Genomic DNA, 16,953 nt, shown 5'->3' with positions numbered 1-16,953 from the left:
GAAAACCAGAAATGTATTGTTAGAAGGCTACAAATAATATAATTTTGGGTCCCTGTATCAAATGAATCCGGTTTCAGTCTTGTGGCAGCCAGATCTTAAACATCTAATTGGAATAAAGGCCCATTGATCTCAACAGAACTTGCTTCCAAATAAATGTTTAGGATCATGGTATGAAAGCAGTGGAATAAAATATTGCACTGTTAGTTTGTAGGAGGACAGGGGACGTACAATGGAGAAAAACAGGGCCCAGTCCTGCCAATTTTTATTCTAAAGCAGCAGCCCCCCCCCAAAAAAAGGTAGATAATGCAAGAGAAAAAATTTCAATATCTAGCTAATGATCCATTTTATGTTGTCACTAAACTGACTTCAGACCTAAATATGCTACATATAGAGTAGTGTTGAACTGTAAGGCTATGATATTAATTCATATTAGAATTAACCTTATACAAGCTTCTAGTTTTAGTTTAACCCAATTCATTACAACCACAGGCTGTGGACCTTGTAACATCTAAGGTGGTGTCTTAAGTGCAGTGAAAAATCACGAGTCACCTTATTCTCCTGGAAAAAGAGGGGTGTGGAATGCTTTCAGTTCATTTCTAAAGGCTAGGGTGGGTTCCCTACCCCCCCCCCCACCGTAATGCTTCTGTTCCCGGTGCTGCATTTAGTCAGTAGGTGTTTCGGCTTCTGCCGGGCCCCTAATCAGCCTTCGGATTCCCCTTTTGCCTACAGGTCCTTTCGGCTTGGCAAAACTCTGCTTGTGTGCATGCTGCTTGGGATGAACTTCTTCATAAAGGAAGTCGGCAGTTAACTCTTCCCCATCGCCGATTTCAATCTAAGTGATTTGGAGAAGAAGCACAAGGATAAATGTTAAGGATTCGGTTCCTGCACTGCTGGCAGTTTTCATACGCCTTATGACTCTCGTCCGAAGAAACACATGAGAGTCCGCATCAGTGTAAAATCTTTGCATGGCAGAGTGTTTTATGAAGAATGGATGCCTTTTTCAGACTATTTAAAGAATTATTATAGTATGATGAACTGGCAAGCAAGATTTGAGCTATGTGCAACCAAAGTACTTAGATTATAATATTGTGGTTATGATTTCATAGATGGAAGATAAGGTGCAGCAGAAGTAGAGAAACAACAACTCTGTGGGGAAAGAGGCGGGAAGTCAACAAATATGAGAGAGGAGACAAAATTGTGTTTTGACTGTATATGTTTAAAGTGTTCAAATTTAATAAAATATAATTGATTTTTTCCCCCTGCATGGCTACAAAGCACCATGCACTCCGATGGCGTTGTATGAAATAACATGCAGAACCATCTATTGGTGGATCAGAGTTAACTAGTGGTTATTTTAGGTTAACAGAGAATAGAAAGGATAATATATATATATTAAAAAAATGCAGTCCAATCCTCTGCAGGATTAGGTACACCTAAGTCTATTGAAATCAATGGACATTGGTGAATCTAGTTATCCATAGGAAAAATGGATCGCCTTGTATCATAGTGATGGCAGCTCATTGACAGCTGAGCAAGCCCAGCCTGCTGGCGAAACGACATGCCAAAAATGGGGGAAACCCAAGATTTGGCACGCCATCCAAATTTGCGTTCCACATCCCTGCACTTCTGTACGTGTACAGTATTTGTGCAACAGGGTTCACCGCTGCCTGTTCCATCCATCTCTCAGGTAAAAATAAACGAGAAGAACAAGCATACAGGGACCTGCACCTGTGGGATTGGCGCAGCACAAAAATTAAGCAACCCCCTTACCTTTCTGATGATCTGCATCCACAGTTGCCTTTCTACAATTTCTAGAAGAGGACTCTTGCAGCTAGAGTAGAGCATCCGTTCTCGTATACTGCACATATAGCCCGGCATGGAGTAGATAAAAACTGCAGAATGTTTCAAGTGGTGAGAGATTATTCTGAATATAATCCTTTAATAAGACTTGTTACAAAGGTTGAATGATTAAGCACTTCCTTTCTAAGACTGGAGGACCATATATATATACTATGCTGGGGGAGGGGACCTAAATCAATATTGCTGCTATATAGACCTAATCAAGTTCATACACAGAAATACTTGCATACCTATTGATTCCAAGTAGTCTCCTTCGTGGGAATGTTTGTAGAGGAAAAAATGGTACCGTGCCGAGTCCTTTGGAATTCTTTTTGGCAAGTCCTTCAGCTCCGTTGGGAGTGTACTAGCCAGTTCGATAGTTTCATTTTTCATATCAATTTGCTGTTAGCACACATAATATTGGTTGGAATTAAGATGCGTAGCAAAATCTGGTCTGATTCAAGCAAAATACTACTAGAGTAGGGGTTTGGGGAAATATCCATCTTGGCCCTACAACACTCTGAAGCAACCACCTCCTTCACTGAAAGAAGAAGGGGGGGGAATGCTTCAAAGAGCGCTTTTGGAATCCACAGCTAGCCAGGATTCTACCCCCAGCTTCAGCAGATGAGAAGGGAGAGCTTTTTTGCACAACTGAACCCAGCACTAAGCAGGATTGCCCACCTTCCTCTCTCCCTTCCCATCAGCTGATGAAGAGAGAGGCTGAACCTGCTTGGTATGGATGTTTACAAGTGACAGCAATAGTGGGGCTTCTCTGCTTTTGCTTGCAAAACACAGCTTTTTCTCTCACCCCTGTCACACGGTGCGGAGGAGAGAAATAAAACTACATTTTGCATGCAAAAGCAGCAAAATGGAAGAGCCCCGCTCGCTGTTGTCACTTGCAAACTCCAGCCTTGTTCCCCCCTCCCCATTTCCATGGGAGGGAGGAGAGAAGCAATTTGCTATCTCGATGCTCAGATCTTCCTGAAGTGGCAGCACTGAGTTGACAATAGGTCTCACAATGTGATTCCCAAGTGGGAATCCCACAAAGAGGAGTTGTGGCAGGTGGGCAGCCCCGCCCACCTCAATCATGTGATGGCAAAATGACACTCACCGGTGAAATTTGATCCTGATAAGGATATGGACCATTGAGGCAAACTGTTCGCCACCCAGACTTGTAATAAGAAATCCGGCTTGTAACAAGATGTGGAGTTTTAAGAACAGAGTCCCTTTTCTATTGCCACAAAAAACAATGAGAAACCTGTACGCTCGTGTAACGTTCAGGATTACGTTCGAAGGATGAAACTGCGTACTCACCAACTGCACATAGTTAAGCTGCTTGTTTTTCAGTTTTTCAAGTGCCTGGAGGGCTTCTTTAGCTATTGGGAATGCTACACCTTGTAGAGTCTGGTGCTTAGTGTCAACACTGACGTCAGTTTGTACCTGAAAAGAAAAACAAGAGAGCAAAGCAGCTTGAAAAAGGCGACAGCTTAGAGAATCCTGTTTGTGCTCCACACGAAGCAGAGCCGTGGAAAATTCATATGCAAAAGGGAGGAGGATCCTCGTGGTAGAATTTCTAATCTTGAACTTTAAACTGTTCCGTACTCATCAAAACCTTTATTTCTTAACTAGTGGTTTCAGCCCGTTAAAATAACGGGCGCTAGAAGATATGTGGTGATTTTTTTTAAAAAAACCTCACTTTTTAAAAATATTTCTTTTTTGTGTGTGGGGGGGGGGGGGTTAGAAAATCCACCAACCTGGTTTCCCAGTCCTGGAGTCGACTAAAACGAAATGCAACTTCTTCCAAGAGTTGAGCAAAGCTCCCCAACCCCAGCAACATTCTGCTTAACTGAGCAATGATTAGGAAAGGGTTAAGAAGCCTGCTCTGTGCACCTTTGGCTCCAGCGGCACACCCCCTCCAGCCAGGAATGAACGGAGTGGCCGGATTCCGGACTGGCCCCGGCTTTTCAGCTTTTTTTTTTTTTCCAGGCTTTTCAGGGTGGGGAGGAGAAGGGGAAGAGGCTGCTGCCTCCGTAGCTTCCTTAAGAGTTTTTGCAGCCTGCCTTTTAGAGGAAGAGACAGAGGGGGGGTGCTATGGATTTTGTTCCTTTTTTAAAAAACCCGGGTGCCTAACGACTGGGCGCGCGCCCTGCCGTTGCTAACCAACTCCGCGGCCCTAGCAACAGAAGGCCGCTCTCCACCGCACCGGCCCTGGCTTTTCAGCTTTTTTTTCCCAGGCTTTTCACGGTGGGGAGGAGAAGGGGAAGAGGCTGCTGCCTCCGCAGCTTCCTTAAGAGTTTTTGCAGCCTGCCTTTTAGAGGAAGAGACAGGGGGGGGTGCTGTGGATTGCGGTGCCGGGAAGGTAGAAGGGGGTGTGGCAACGGGGCGATTGCGCCAGGTGAGTCAAGCTGCTCCAAGTTTCCTTCTTTTCTCCAAGAATACTCAATAGTTGTTTGAGGCCGCGCGGGGGCTGCAGCCGCGAGCCCGACCGGCCAGGGGGCCGAAGAGGAGGCGCCACAGGTACATTGCAATGCCTCCCTGCAAAAGGGAGCAAGCGAGTTCGCCCCTCGGGCTCCTCCGCTGCTGGTGCTGCTACCTCAGGAAGAAAAATCACGGGAAAAGGGGTTGGGGAAACACGGCAGCCCTGCCCTGACTGGCTCCGAGGGGGGGGAGAGATCCAGCCAGGGACCCCTGTTGCTCGCCGTCAGAGACGGAGGAACAGGAAAAGGAGCCGCGTTTCCCCCGGAGGAAGCGTGGGAGGGGGCTTGGAAGCGGCGCCGGAGAGTGCGCAGGATCGCGGGCTGAAGGGGAGAGGGAGAGAGTTAAAGCTCGCGGGGGAAGAAGAAAGGGCGCGTTGTCGTTGCCGAGCTGCTGCTGCGTGGCTTTGGCGCCTTCTTCCCCCCCACCCCCCCAGCCTCCCTCTCCCAGCGGGGCAAACCATTGCCCCCCCCCACTCTTTGCAAGGCCTGGGGCTCTCGTTTTAGCAGCGGCAGCGTGACCTTCCTCTTCGGCCTCCCCTCTCTTTTGGAGCCCAGCGTTCCATTTCAACCACCCCCTTCAACTGCCGCCGCTGCTCCCAGCCCGATGTCTCTCCATCCAATCCTTGTGTCCCTGGGGCACATGCTCAGTAGCGCAAACCCAGAGACACACGGACTGGACACAGAGACACTTGCATTTTATATATATAGATGAGGCTTTAAGAGGGTTTTCTTCACAAAAAGGAAACAGCAGCGTGCCAAATAGGGCTCACACAGGAGAGTGGAATGTTTGTGTCTCTTTCTGTGTGAGAGACAGACAGAAAAATAAGGGATTTGTTTCAATAACTTATTTGGAATAGTAAGTGGATGGGCTGGTAGACACCAGAAAAACTCCCCCCCCCCCAACTTTTGGAGGAGAGATTCTAGGGCTGCTGTAAAATCCTCATTTTGCTTTCTTCCCCAACTGAACAAATGTATGCAGGATATAGTGTGGCAAATTTTAATTCCTTAAATTAGTGCTCGTGGCCAAGCCATACCTGGGAGATGCTTTCTTTGTGCTAATGTTTATGCACAAGGTAATTAGGATTGGAAGCAGCCCACTCGTGCGCCATCCATACAGGCTGCCATGAGTGTGCGCCATCCATGCGAGTGTCCATATGGGATGCTGCATGTGCACTGCAGGGCGGTTCGCCCCACCCTCAGCATCCCGCCCCAGATGCCGGAGAGGGTTCCTCTGCTACTGCCCCCACCCACCCTGGTAGGCACTCGGAAGCTATTTCGCGATTTGACCTACAATACACTTCAGTCTTTCCTTCAGAGTTGTAGAAATGCCTGGCTCCCAAGCCTAGGTGCAATACCTCGTTAATCTTGATCTGACGAAGTTCTTCTTCGGCTGCGGTCAGAGGGGCAGGCGAGGACTGAGTTACCAAGTACTTTCGGTAACCGTTCAGCGAAACATCGTCCTGCGAACACAAAGAAACCCAAAACAGCCGTTTCCCCCGAGTTTCCAAATTCTCTTCTGAAGCTTCCCAACTTGGGACCTGTGTAAGCACAGTTTTATGACAGTGCTATGTGGGCCTTTTGGCTCCTGTGTTAAGAATGTAGGATAAACCTGCTGGATCAGGCCAAGGACCCACTGAGTGCAGCATCCTGTTTTTACAGTGGGAAACCAGATGCCTACAGGAAGCTTAAAGGCTGGACCTGAGTGGAGCAGCATTTTGCCCACCTGCGGTTCCCAGAAACTGGCATTCCAACGCATCTGAAAGTGGAGGCAGAACATAGTAGTCATGGCTAGTAGCCATTGAGAGCCTTGATCTCCGTGAATTTGTCTAATCCTCTTTTAAAGCTATCCTGTGATGAACACAACACAACACAACAGACTATTTTCCTGATGTCCATGCATGCAGCACAAACATCTGTAAGGAGGCGGCTTTGGTGTGACCAGCTGTATGTACAGCTAGAGATGCAAAGACCCCTTCCTGATGGTCGTGCATGCTGCACACACTGATAGCTCAGTTGGTTAGAGCACAGTGCTGATAACACCAAGGTTGCAGGTTTGATCCCAGTAAGGGGCAGCTGCATATTCCTGCATTGCAGGGGGTTGGACTAGATGATCCTCAGGGTCGCTTCCAACACTACAATTCTATGTTCTATGTCAGGGGGGGGGGCTCATGATGCTGAGAGCAGAGTTCTGCAGCACAGCCCTACTTCTTACTCCCTTGTTAAACCAACAAGGGGCCTATAACGCCTGCACAGGACTTAGTGGACTTTGGTTGCCACATAGAAATGGAAGAGATATTGCTTCCGAGGTGTCACTCAGAAGCAAATCCCTCTGCAGAATACACACCTTGTTGGTTCCAAACACTTCGTCTTTAATATGCCCGCCTCCGAATTCTTTCTTCAGGGTTGCCCGGGTAGCTGCATACAACATTTTCTGACGAACCTGCCGAGAGAAGATGGATTTTTTGCCTTTGAAGCCAGATAAATGGATGTCACAGGCAAAAGGGACTCCTCAAAGGCATAAAGCCATTGGGCCTTTCTTTCTGCTATGACAAGCTACAGCCACAGCTCAGAGGCAGAGCACCTGCTTTGCATGTAGAAGGTTTCAGGTTCAATCCCTGGCATCTCCAGGTATAGCTGGGACTGCCCCACCCGAAACCCTGGAGAACTACTGCCTGTCAGTGCACTGCAGACACTGCTAAGCTGGGTCTGGGTACAACCCAGTGAACCTTCACCAACAAGCTCAGTTCACCATTTGTAACCAAAGTACTGGCCCTCTTACTGCTCATAAAGCTCTATGAGCACTGAACCCTGTATCATTGGAGGAACCAAACAGCAAATGTTACCAGCTTCATTCCCTAAATGTATTCGTCGTGCTTTAAGATCTCATTCCTTCAACCACTAGCCCAATACAGCAGCCCCACATAGTGGCATAGAAGAAGTCATGGCACTGGGATGTTATTCCACTGCAAGAGTGGACTGCCACAATCATATTCAAGGGATCAACTGTGTTTTCCAACCTAATTGGCTGTCTCTTAGCCAGGACTCGTAAGTCTGGCTTCATCCATACAGTTAAAATATTTCCATACTGCCCACAGCCATGTGAGAGAGCACCATAGAGCTACGTGGGTGTGTAGGGGAAGGAGAGGCTCAAACACTTCTTGTGAGAGCAAATAACTGTTACAGATGTTGCCAGGCTACAACTCCCATCATCCCTAACCATTTATCATACTGGCTAGGGCTGATGGGAGGTGGAAGTCTAACAATATCTGGAGGGGCACACATTGCCCAGCTCTGTATTAATATAATACAGTCATACTTTGGAAGTTGAACAGAATCTGTTCCGGAAGTCCATTCGAAAACCAATTTGTGGCTTCTGATTAGCTGCAGGAAGCTCCTGCAGCCAATCGGAAGCCCCGTCGGACATTTGGCTTCCAAAAATAGTTCACAAATCAGAACAGACACTTCCAGGTTTGTGACGTTCAGGAGCCAATTTGTTCGGGAACTAAGCTGTTCGAAAACCAAGGTATGGCTGTAGAGAGTTTGGTCAACATTGCTGGCTGACCTTTGATACCAGTTGGGTTTTTTAAGTTGCCAACTCCTGGATTAAAAGGAAGTCAATAGTGACTTGGAAAATGACTTGTGTTTATAAGTCACTTGGTATTTCATTCCATTACTTACAGGAGAATGGTCTGGTGACCATGCAATAAAGATCCACTCATATCCTTGAGCATTTTGAGAATCTAATCTGTAAAGAATATAACATGGCTGCTTTTCTTCAAGGAGTGGGAGAACAAAGGAATCGTAATCCGCTTCCCAGGATCCAACAGGTTGCCTTGCTGATCCCACAGTCAGCTGTTCTGTGAAGACAGAGTTGGTACATGACAGGCAAAAACTGATACTGTACTTTGTTTTGAAATCTGCTGAATGTACACTAAGTAAATGCTTAAGTACAAGAGGGTAAAGGGATAATACAAAGAGTAATTCACTTGATTAACAGAATGGTAGGAAGGCAGAAGTTTAATCTTTTCATAAAAAAAATACTAGGGCTTGTTTTGCTCTGGAATGTTAGGTGTCTAAATACAGAAGGCCAAGATTGTATATTTCTCTAATACATATGAATATTCTTATTTTTTAAAAAAGAGAGATATTTGAAATGCAATTTTGCATTTAGAAATTGAGAATTGATACAAGGGATTGAAGAAGAAATCGAGCATTTACCATTTATCTCGGAGATACGTTATAAAACTTTTAAAAACAATGATCATAATCATGGAAGCACTTTAAATTCTGAGCCAGAGTTACCCATCAAAGAAACAAACTTCAGATTGACAGCTGAAAAAAACACAGGCCTATAAGGTCTCAATAATATTGTTAATATGAATTTGGATTCTTTATTATGCGGTAGGTATTGACCTGAGCAGCTCTGCAGAATTTCAGGTAGGGTTCTCTCTCAGCCCTGGATCTGGAGATATTTTGGGGGGGTTGAACCTGAGATCTTCATGCAGAGCAGATGACTACCACTAAGCTACAGATCCTCCTCTTTCAGGTAAGAGGAGTAAGTGGTCCTTAATTAAGGTGGTCCTTAATTTCAGTGGATCTACTCTGAATAGAACTTGCACTGGATACAACCCAAAGCAACAAGTATACCAGGAGATATTGGTGAATGCTGGTTTTCCTTGCCTCTGACGGGAAGATCCTACCAGAAAACAATGAATCTTATGTGAACCATTGTAAAAAGTACTCTAAGCCTGCAATCCCATGCTCGCTTACTTTGGAGTAAACCATACTGAATGCAGGGGGAATTGCTTCCGAGTAGACATGTACAGTATAGGTTTACACTTAATTATGTTTATGATTTTATTTACGGTAACTACAAAATTAATATTCAGGCGGCGAACATTTAAGCAAATCCTATTGACAAGCAGAAATGGTATATTCAAGATGGGAAGTGATGCTGATTTCTCAGTGCAACTTTGTAAATGAAAACCGGAGGTTAGGGAAGTAGCCACTTACCATTTTCGATAACTATTTTCAAAAACCTGTATTGTCCGTTTCTGGCTCTAGCAAAGGTTTCTTGGACTTCGTCGCTAGCTGCAAAAATACAAAAGGAAAGAAGATTGACCCCATTCGCTTTGTACAAAGTGGTATGATAGAGCACAGCTGAGACACATGGTGGAAAGAAGATCTACAGACCAAGACTATTATGAAATGTTAAAGTAAGGGCATCATCTATGTTACTCTTTTTCGGCAAACATTTGGAACGAAATGCTCTCAGCTGTTCTATGTACCTTTACTGGCATCAGCAGAATAGTGGGTTATCATAAATATTGACTTCTTTCTCGAGATATATAATCTTCTTGAAGTATAAAGTGGTATACAAGGAATTGTGCCACCTAAATTCCCTTTGGTGTTACTAAATTTCTTTTGCTGCCATGCAACAAAGTTATATTTTTTCATATGATGTTACTCTCAGGCTAAAGCTTTAACCACAATATCTGATGTGTTTGGACAACTTTTTTTGGCGTATTTTTTTAGCATATTGGCTGTGGACACTGGTAAATCTACAATGCACAGCACATTGGTGACAGGTGAATCCTTTCTATCAAGCAGACAAATCAACAAAGGTCACAAGGGGACCTGCACAAATATGAGCAATTTTTACCGATATCCCCAGGATGGTTTTGTTAGAGATACCTGCAAGTAAACTAACTCTCCTGATGAAAAGCTCCATGAAATTAAAAGGTTGCATTTATTTTTAACACCAAGTGGTTTGACCAATAAAATATATTGTTCATTTTTTTAAATAAGCATCCTTTTGATCAACAAACTAAGTGGTGTCTGCCTTAAAATTTGTAGTAAAGTGTTCATCTGAACTTCAAACAATGCAAAATTATACTTACAGTGCAATCCTCTGCATGCTTACTCAGAAGTAAACCCCACTCTCTTCAGTGCAGTTTATTCTCTAGTGTGCTGTGGATTGTGTCCAGGTAAGCAAGCACAGAATTGCAGCTGACGAACACTATCTTAACCATGTCTATTCGGAAGTAAATTCTAGTGAATGCAATGGGGCTAACTCCCAGGTAAATAGGGTTAGGATTACAGTCTCAGTTACTGATGCAACAACCTGCCACTTCAAATTTCCTAGGAGATATATATACATACACACACACACACACACACACACACACACACATATATATATTGTGCCTTGAATTGCCCAGCTATGACAATCAATAGATGAGTCATGCATAACAACGTAAAAACATTTTCCTACAGGAACTAACATACAAAAAGAGTCACGTGAATGTTACTGAGCTACAACCACTGTAAACTGATCTTTTGCCTCCTTAGCCTATGGAGAGCAAAAGCACTGAATTGTGTCAGCTCCACAAAGCCACTTTCCCTTTTGAATGTTTTGTGGAACATTCTATAGGAAGCGAAGGAATTTTCAGTAGACCCATTAAAAACCATGCCTAATCCAAATCACGCAGCCCAAATGACACGTCTTAATCTGAACACCGATACACAATAGCCTTTCAAAAGATGCACTAGTATCTTTTGCACGTTTATACGGCAGTAATTCTGCCTGGCACTATTTAATTTTCCTATCTAAAAAAGGAGCAATTTAACTGGCAAAGCTTCTCTCCACGCTGCGGCAAGACAATACACAGCAATTAATAACAAGCAGTTGCTGATTTTTTCCTCCTGCGCATCCAAACTCCACCTCACCCTGTTAGGCTTTGATCTCTCCACCACCACCTGGAAACTCCCTGATCCTGTTAGGAATTACGGGATTTCAAGGGGATTTGCATCAGGCTCCTCTCAGGGGGAAGTTAAGCCCCACAGTGGGTTTTCCTTCCAGTTCGACATATGCATATAAACTGGAATAGACTGTTATGTATTCCTATATTTGGTATTCTGGAGCGCAAAGCAAGCGGGAGAAAGTTGAAGAACTTTGCAGCACCGTTGCTCCTCGCTTAGCAGCACAGGCTCTTGCAACGCCAGTCTCCGACTCTGCTGGCAGGTGCAGGTCGGAGGAGGCCAGCGGCAGCCTGCTCCGCCCCCTCCGGCTTTAACGGGAAGAAGACATCTGCTCACGTCGCCAGCGCGCCCTCGCCCCAGGGGCAACTGAGCACGTTGCACTGGGCAAAAACTCCGCTTTGCGTTTACTTCTTGTGTGTTTACTTCTTATTTTTTAGCTAAGGAGGCCGCCTTAGATTTGGATCAGACTATCAGACTCAGGCGCCCGGACCTTGGACCTGAGTCTGCAAACAAACAATTAAAAAAACTAAAGTGAATCAGGGATGCCAACTTAAATATGATATTGGGTGGGCTGGTAAGCCCCGCGCCGCCCGCGTAATGGATCACAAGATGCGGCGCATTTGAATGGCAATGCCCATCAACTTACAGTGGTACCTCCGGTTACATACGCTTCCGGTTACAAACTCTGCTAACCCAGAAATAAGGCTTCAGGTTAAGAACTTTGCTTCAGGATAAGAACAGAAATTGTGCTCTGGCGGCGCAGCAGCAGCGGGATGCCCCATTAGCTAAAGTGGTGCTTCAGGTTAAGAACGGACCTCCGGAACGAATTAAGTACTTAACCAGAGGTACCACTGTATGCGGACCTGACCCTTCAAATATTTTATGGGGAGGCGAAGCGACACCGGCCCCAGGAGTTGCTCCCATGCGGTGTGTATCTTAAAAGAGGGAGCGTGTGCATGCCCAAGCTTGACCGTCTGAAATCCACACCCACTGACTTGGACCCTCTTCCCCTAGTGGGTGGGTGAGGGGTGAATCACGGCTGTGGTTCAGTCTGTAGTCTCAGGGTCGCGGGTTCGAGTCCCACGTTGGGCAAGATTCCTACAGTGCTGGGGGTTGGGCTAGATGACCCTCTTGCCGCACAATTCTGGATACGCTGAAAGGCACTCTGCGCGCGCTCAGAGGCTGAGCCGCCGCCGTCGCCCTTCCCCTTTCGGCTCCGCGTGGGAAACCGGCTTTAGGATGCAATTAAGTTTAGGGTGAGGGTGGAGAGGGAGAACCGACTCCTTCCAAGTTACTTTTGCATTCAGACGCCGGAAGTTTGGCCCGATCTCCGTGCAGGGCAGAGTGTGGGGGGGGGGGGAGAGGCGGGGAGCAAGTGCCAAGGGGCCAGGGAGGGGCGCCGGGGGAAGCCGCGGGTCCTGCTGCCCGAGAAGAGGATCGGTACCTTGGATGCCGGTCTGGTGGGACATGACGCCGAGAAACCGCCGGGAACCGCCGCCTCTCGGGCCGGGGGCAAAGGCAGGAGGCGGCGCCGGGGAAAGAGCGAGCAGACCGGCCCGGGACGCGCACGTGACGCGCCGCCGCCACTCAGCGCCTAGCTCGCCTTCGCCCCGACGGAGGCTCCTTCCGGCGAGGCGGCAGCGCCGGGACTCGGGCTGGAGACGCCGGGGAAGCGGCAGAGTCGCCGCCGCCCCCATGTGCTCTTCCTACACCCCGGCGCGGCTGGAAAGGAGCCCCATCCATTGAAACCGGCAGCCCCCGGTCCCTGTGCAAGTTGCACCGCTTCCTGACGTGTGGATACCCATGTCGGAAGTCTAGATTTTGGCGGATTTCCCCCCTAAAAGTAGCTCGAAAACTTTAGATTTTGCATTAAAAAGCTCCACAAATTTGCCCCCTTTTTGAAATATGGCAACCCTAGCTCCTCCAACTTTTCTCCGATGAAAATAGGCACGTTCTTTTCCATAATTAATCATCGCCAGTGGGGGGTTTTTTTGTTTGAAAAAGGTGGGGGAACTCGCCACGAAGTTTCTTTGTTTGTTGCTTGATTGTTTGTTTGTTGCGGACCAGTCAGTGCCTCCACCCCCACCCCCGCAGTAACTAAATGTAAAATGTTATTAATAAACTCAAGCAGACAGTCACCAACACCACCATTTTATTTGTATGCCCCCTTTCCACAGTTAAAAACCATGCTCAAGGTGGCTTACAACACGACAAGATTACAAAAATCATAAACAATAAATAAACCACATAAAAAACACACACAACCAAATGGGAAACTATTTCCACTTAAAGCAAATTCTAAAACTCCAAATTTTGGAGGCAAGGAGGGGCTAAGCTGATCCAGAATCTGATCTGGGTCCAGCCATGGTGCATTGTAAAGCCTCACTGGTCTTACTGGTCAGTGGCCAAAATTTGGCAACATGTTCAGCTTACCAGTGTCAGAATACCCATTGCAATTCAGGATCACACCTCAGGCACCGGATGGAGTGCCCACGAAAGCTGTGCTATAAGAAACAGATTTGTCTTTAAGGTACCAGGCTACTGTTTGTTGATTTTGCTGCAAGAGGCTAACACAGCTACCTCTCTGGAAATTTAAACTCGCCATTAAAACACCCCCATTTATATTTGGCATCTAGGAGCCATTAAGCTACAAAGTGGATGAAGGAAGTTTCACATAAAAGATGCCCCACTGCTAAGAAAGCTGTTTAGTCACCTGTCTCACCTGCAAAGTTACGGAGAGGTGCGCAGAGGCGGAACGCCACCAATAATTTAGTAACTAGGCTGGTTGATGTAGGAGCAGGTGGCATTTCACCTCATCAGAGTTTGTTTTGAGGTGATGGTTTGGAAAATCCACTGCACTACCTGTTTCCTGACAGAACTCCACAATGCTGCCCTGTTGAAAATGGGAAATCAGGGCCTATGAAATGTTCTGACTTGTCCATTGGTTTCAAGAAGTCTATTCTGTGTACGACTTGGTTGGATGCCATCCCACAGTCCTTCAGGAGGACTACTCAGCTGTGACAGTGTTTGCTCGTCTGTTCAAGTGTGCCAGCAGAATCAGCTTTGTTGCCCGAGGCAAAGGGAAGCAGTAGTATTCCAGGCAAGGTGTCTTGTCTTAGGCTTGTAAAGGTTGAATATCACATCTTTATTAACCTTATTTTCGTGATTATACGGGTCAGCTCAACAATTTTGTTCCCCGGCTCTTTCAGCTCTGGATCCCGGAAGCACGCAGTTAATCCATAAAACCACATCTTTATTACAGTGACTGAGATGCCTAGCCAAAACCTCATGTATATAAAGGTTTTGCCCAATAGAAGAGAGCAGCCGCTGACTAAATGTCTCGGAAGGAGTTCCATATCCCATGTGGAAGAACATAAAAGGACCTTCTTTTGGTAATCACCTCCTGCCTAATCTCTAGAGCAGCATTTCTCAACCTTGGTCCCTCAGGTGTTATTGCACTACAACTCCCATCATCCGTGGCAGCCAACCATGCTGGTTAGGAATGATGGGAGTTGTAGTCCAATAGCAGTTGGGGACCCAAGGTTGAGAAAGACTGCTCTAGAGGGATCTGCTATGGGGGGATGCCCGATGACAACTTCAGGAAATGGTCAGGCTTATGTGGAGATGCCTAGGTTCAGATGGGCAGGACCTAAGCTGCTTACAGGGTTTTATAGGTCAACACAACCATGGAACTGTATCCAGAAACAAACTGGAAACCAGTGAGGACAATTAAGCCCCCGTATAAAATGTTCAGTCTAATTAGTCCTAGCTAGGAATAATACTTTGTACCTTGGCCACCTCATGAGAAGAGAAGACTCCCTGGAAAAGACCCTGATGTTGGGAAAGATGGAGGGCACAAGGAGAAGGGGGCGACAGAGGACGAGATGGTTGGACAGTGTTCTCGAAGCGACTGGCATGAGATTGGCCAAACTGCGGGAGGCAGTGAAGGATAGGAGTGCCTGGCGTGCTCTGGTCCATGGGGTCAGGAAGAGTCAGACACGACTGAACAACTGAACAACAACAAGGAATAATAATAATAATAATAATAATAATAATAATAATAATAATTTTATACCCATCTGGTTGGGTTTCCCGAGCCACTCTGGGTGGCTTCCAACAAAAGATTAAAATAAATAATTCAGCAAATATTAAAAACTTCCCTAAACAGGGCTGCCTTCAGGTGTCTTCTAAAAACCAGATAGTTGTTTATTTCCTTGACATCTGAAGGGAGGGTGTTCCACTACTGAGAAGGCCCTCTGCCTGGTTCCCTGTAACTTTGTTTCTCGCAATGAGGGAACCACCAGAAGGCCCTCAGAATTGGACCTCAGTGTCTGGGCTGAATGATGTGGGTGGTGACGCTCCTTCAGGTGTACTGGGCAAGGAGGTCTTGCTGCTGTGTTTTGAACAAGATCAAGACCTTTCAGAGGCAGGCTAACAACACAGTAACAAGGCATGGATCACTGTAGCAACGGCACCTTTTGCCAGGAGAGGACTAACCAGAGTTGGTGAAAAGTGTTTCTGGCCACAGATGTTTTAAAATCACTTTCCAGGCCATGTCTAACAGCACCTCCAAGATGTGCAGCTGATCTTCGAGGCAGAGGATGGGGAACCCGATCAGGTTGGCTGGTTCCAGCCTGGGTTCTCCTGTTTAAAAGGCAGCACTGACTTGTCAATCATTATGATGCTCCATCGGGAACTCTGCAGTTCAGCCAATCTCAGCAGGCTTGCTCTCGTTGCCGGTGAGCTGATTGGTGGTGACCACAAGCCTCCCTTGCCCAGGCAGAATTTTGTGAACACTTTAAGACTCCTGGTTGTGCACTGGCAGCTGCATCCCCACCTGCCCCACACCTGAGATATGATGTCAGGTGTGAGGCAGGTGGTCATGATTTGGGGGATACAACCTCACAGGCAAATTGGGCCTGTGACAGGAAAAATTAAACTTCTGGGTCAGAGGTTCCCCACGCCTGCTTAAGGGGATACAGCAGCTGAATACCAATTTCTCTGTAAGCTGGCATTGGCATCTTTATACTGCTTGGGCTGAGTTATTAGCCCAGTCTAGCTCATTACTGACTCAAGACACCTGTGAAGGGCATCAACCTGCAAATTTGGATTAGATGAAAAGGAGAAAGCTGGGTGTCCTCAGCATGCTGATGGTATGTTTTCTGGATCTCTTATTAGTTGGGCTTTGGTGAGGATAAATGAAATCAGCAAAGGTAACGTGTCATCACTTTTAAGGTGATCTAAATGTGATGTTTACCTGTATTTGTCAGGCTTCAGGGAATCCGATACCTCCCACGGTGGCAGCCAAGAAGCAGATAAACAAGAAGAATGCTCACCAAGTAATTTATTCAATATTCACAGAGAGACGAAGGAATGCAGTTGCTCCGAATAAAGTCCCACTCCCTCCATCCCTTCTATTCTGCGTCACCCCTGCACCAGCTACTCTGACCTTTCTGCCTCTGAGCTCTCTGTTCTACTACTCTCAATGCTCACCTGGTCCTGGGAGGCGGGTGGTGGTGGTGGTGGTGGTCAATAATGCTTTCCAAAGACGCTGAATCTGTCAGCCATCTCTCCCCTGGTGCTTCTTCCTGCTGTTCCTCTCCCAATATTTCCCAGCTTCTCCCCACTGCAGCCTCTGAACTATGCCCTTCTGCAAACCACTGTTCTAAATCTATACTGTCCTCCTGTTCTTGGGAAGGTTCAGGCGCAGGGGGAAGGGGGCCAGCGGTCCTCACCATTCCTTCTCAGTCCAGCCCCTGACAGTATTTCACATTAAAAAACAACAACACAGATTTTAAATAGATTTTAACGCAAGGGGATATATATATATATATATATATATATATATATATATATATATATATATATATATATA

At 46.3% G+C, this 16,953-nt stretch overlaps 1 protein-coding gene across 2 annotated transcripts; it reads right to left on the bottom strand.

Annotated features, from left to right (window-relative positions):
- Nucleotides 1-318: 318 nt before the first annotated feature.
- On the bottom strand, nt 319-12,639 carry TWF1 (twinfilin actin binding protein 1). 2 transcript variants are annotated; one of them, XM_033162340.1, is made up of 9 exons: nt 12,523-12,639; nt 9,330-9,407; nt 7,995-8,173; nt 6,661-6,756; nt 5,672-5,776; nt 3,154-3,279; nt 2,091-2,241; nt 1,771-1,892; nt 319-832 (listed from the first exon to the last, which is right to left on the bottom strand). In XM_033162340.1, the coding sequence occupies exons 1-9, from the start codon at nt 12,545-12,547 to the stop codon at nt 662-664; spliced, it is 1,053 nt and encodes a 350-aa protein (XP_033018231.1). In that variant the 5' UTR covers nt 12,548-12,639; the 3' UTR covers nt 319-661. The 2 variants fall into 2 exon arrangements, with proteins under 2 accessions (XP_033018231.1, XP_033018232.1); XM_033162341.1 differs by lacking the exon at nt 12,523-12,639 and having other exon boundaries at nt 7,995-8,168.
- Between the last annotated feature and the right edge of the window lie 4,314 nt (nt 12,640-16,953).

The sequence above is a fragment of the Lacerta agilis genome, chromosome 10, assembly GCF_009819535.1.
Source record: "Lacerta agilis isolate rLacAgi1 chromosome 10, rLacAgi1.pri, whole genome shotgun sequence".
Lineage (NCBI taxonomy): Eukaryota > Metazoa > Chordata > Lepidosauria > Squamata > Lacertidae > Lacerta > Lacerta agilis.
This window is presented reverse-complemented; position numbering and strand designations above follow the sequence as displayed.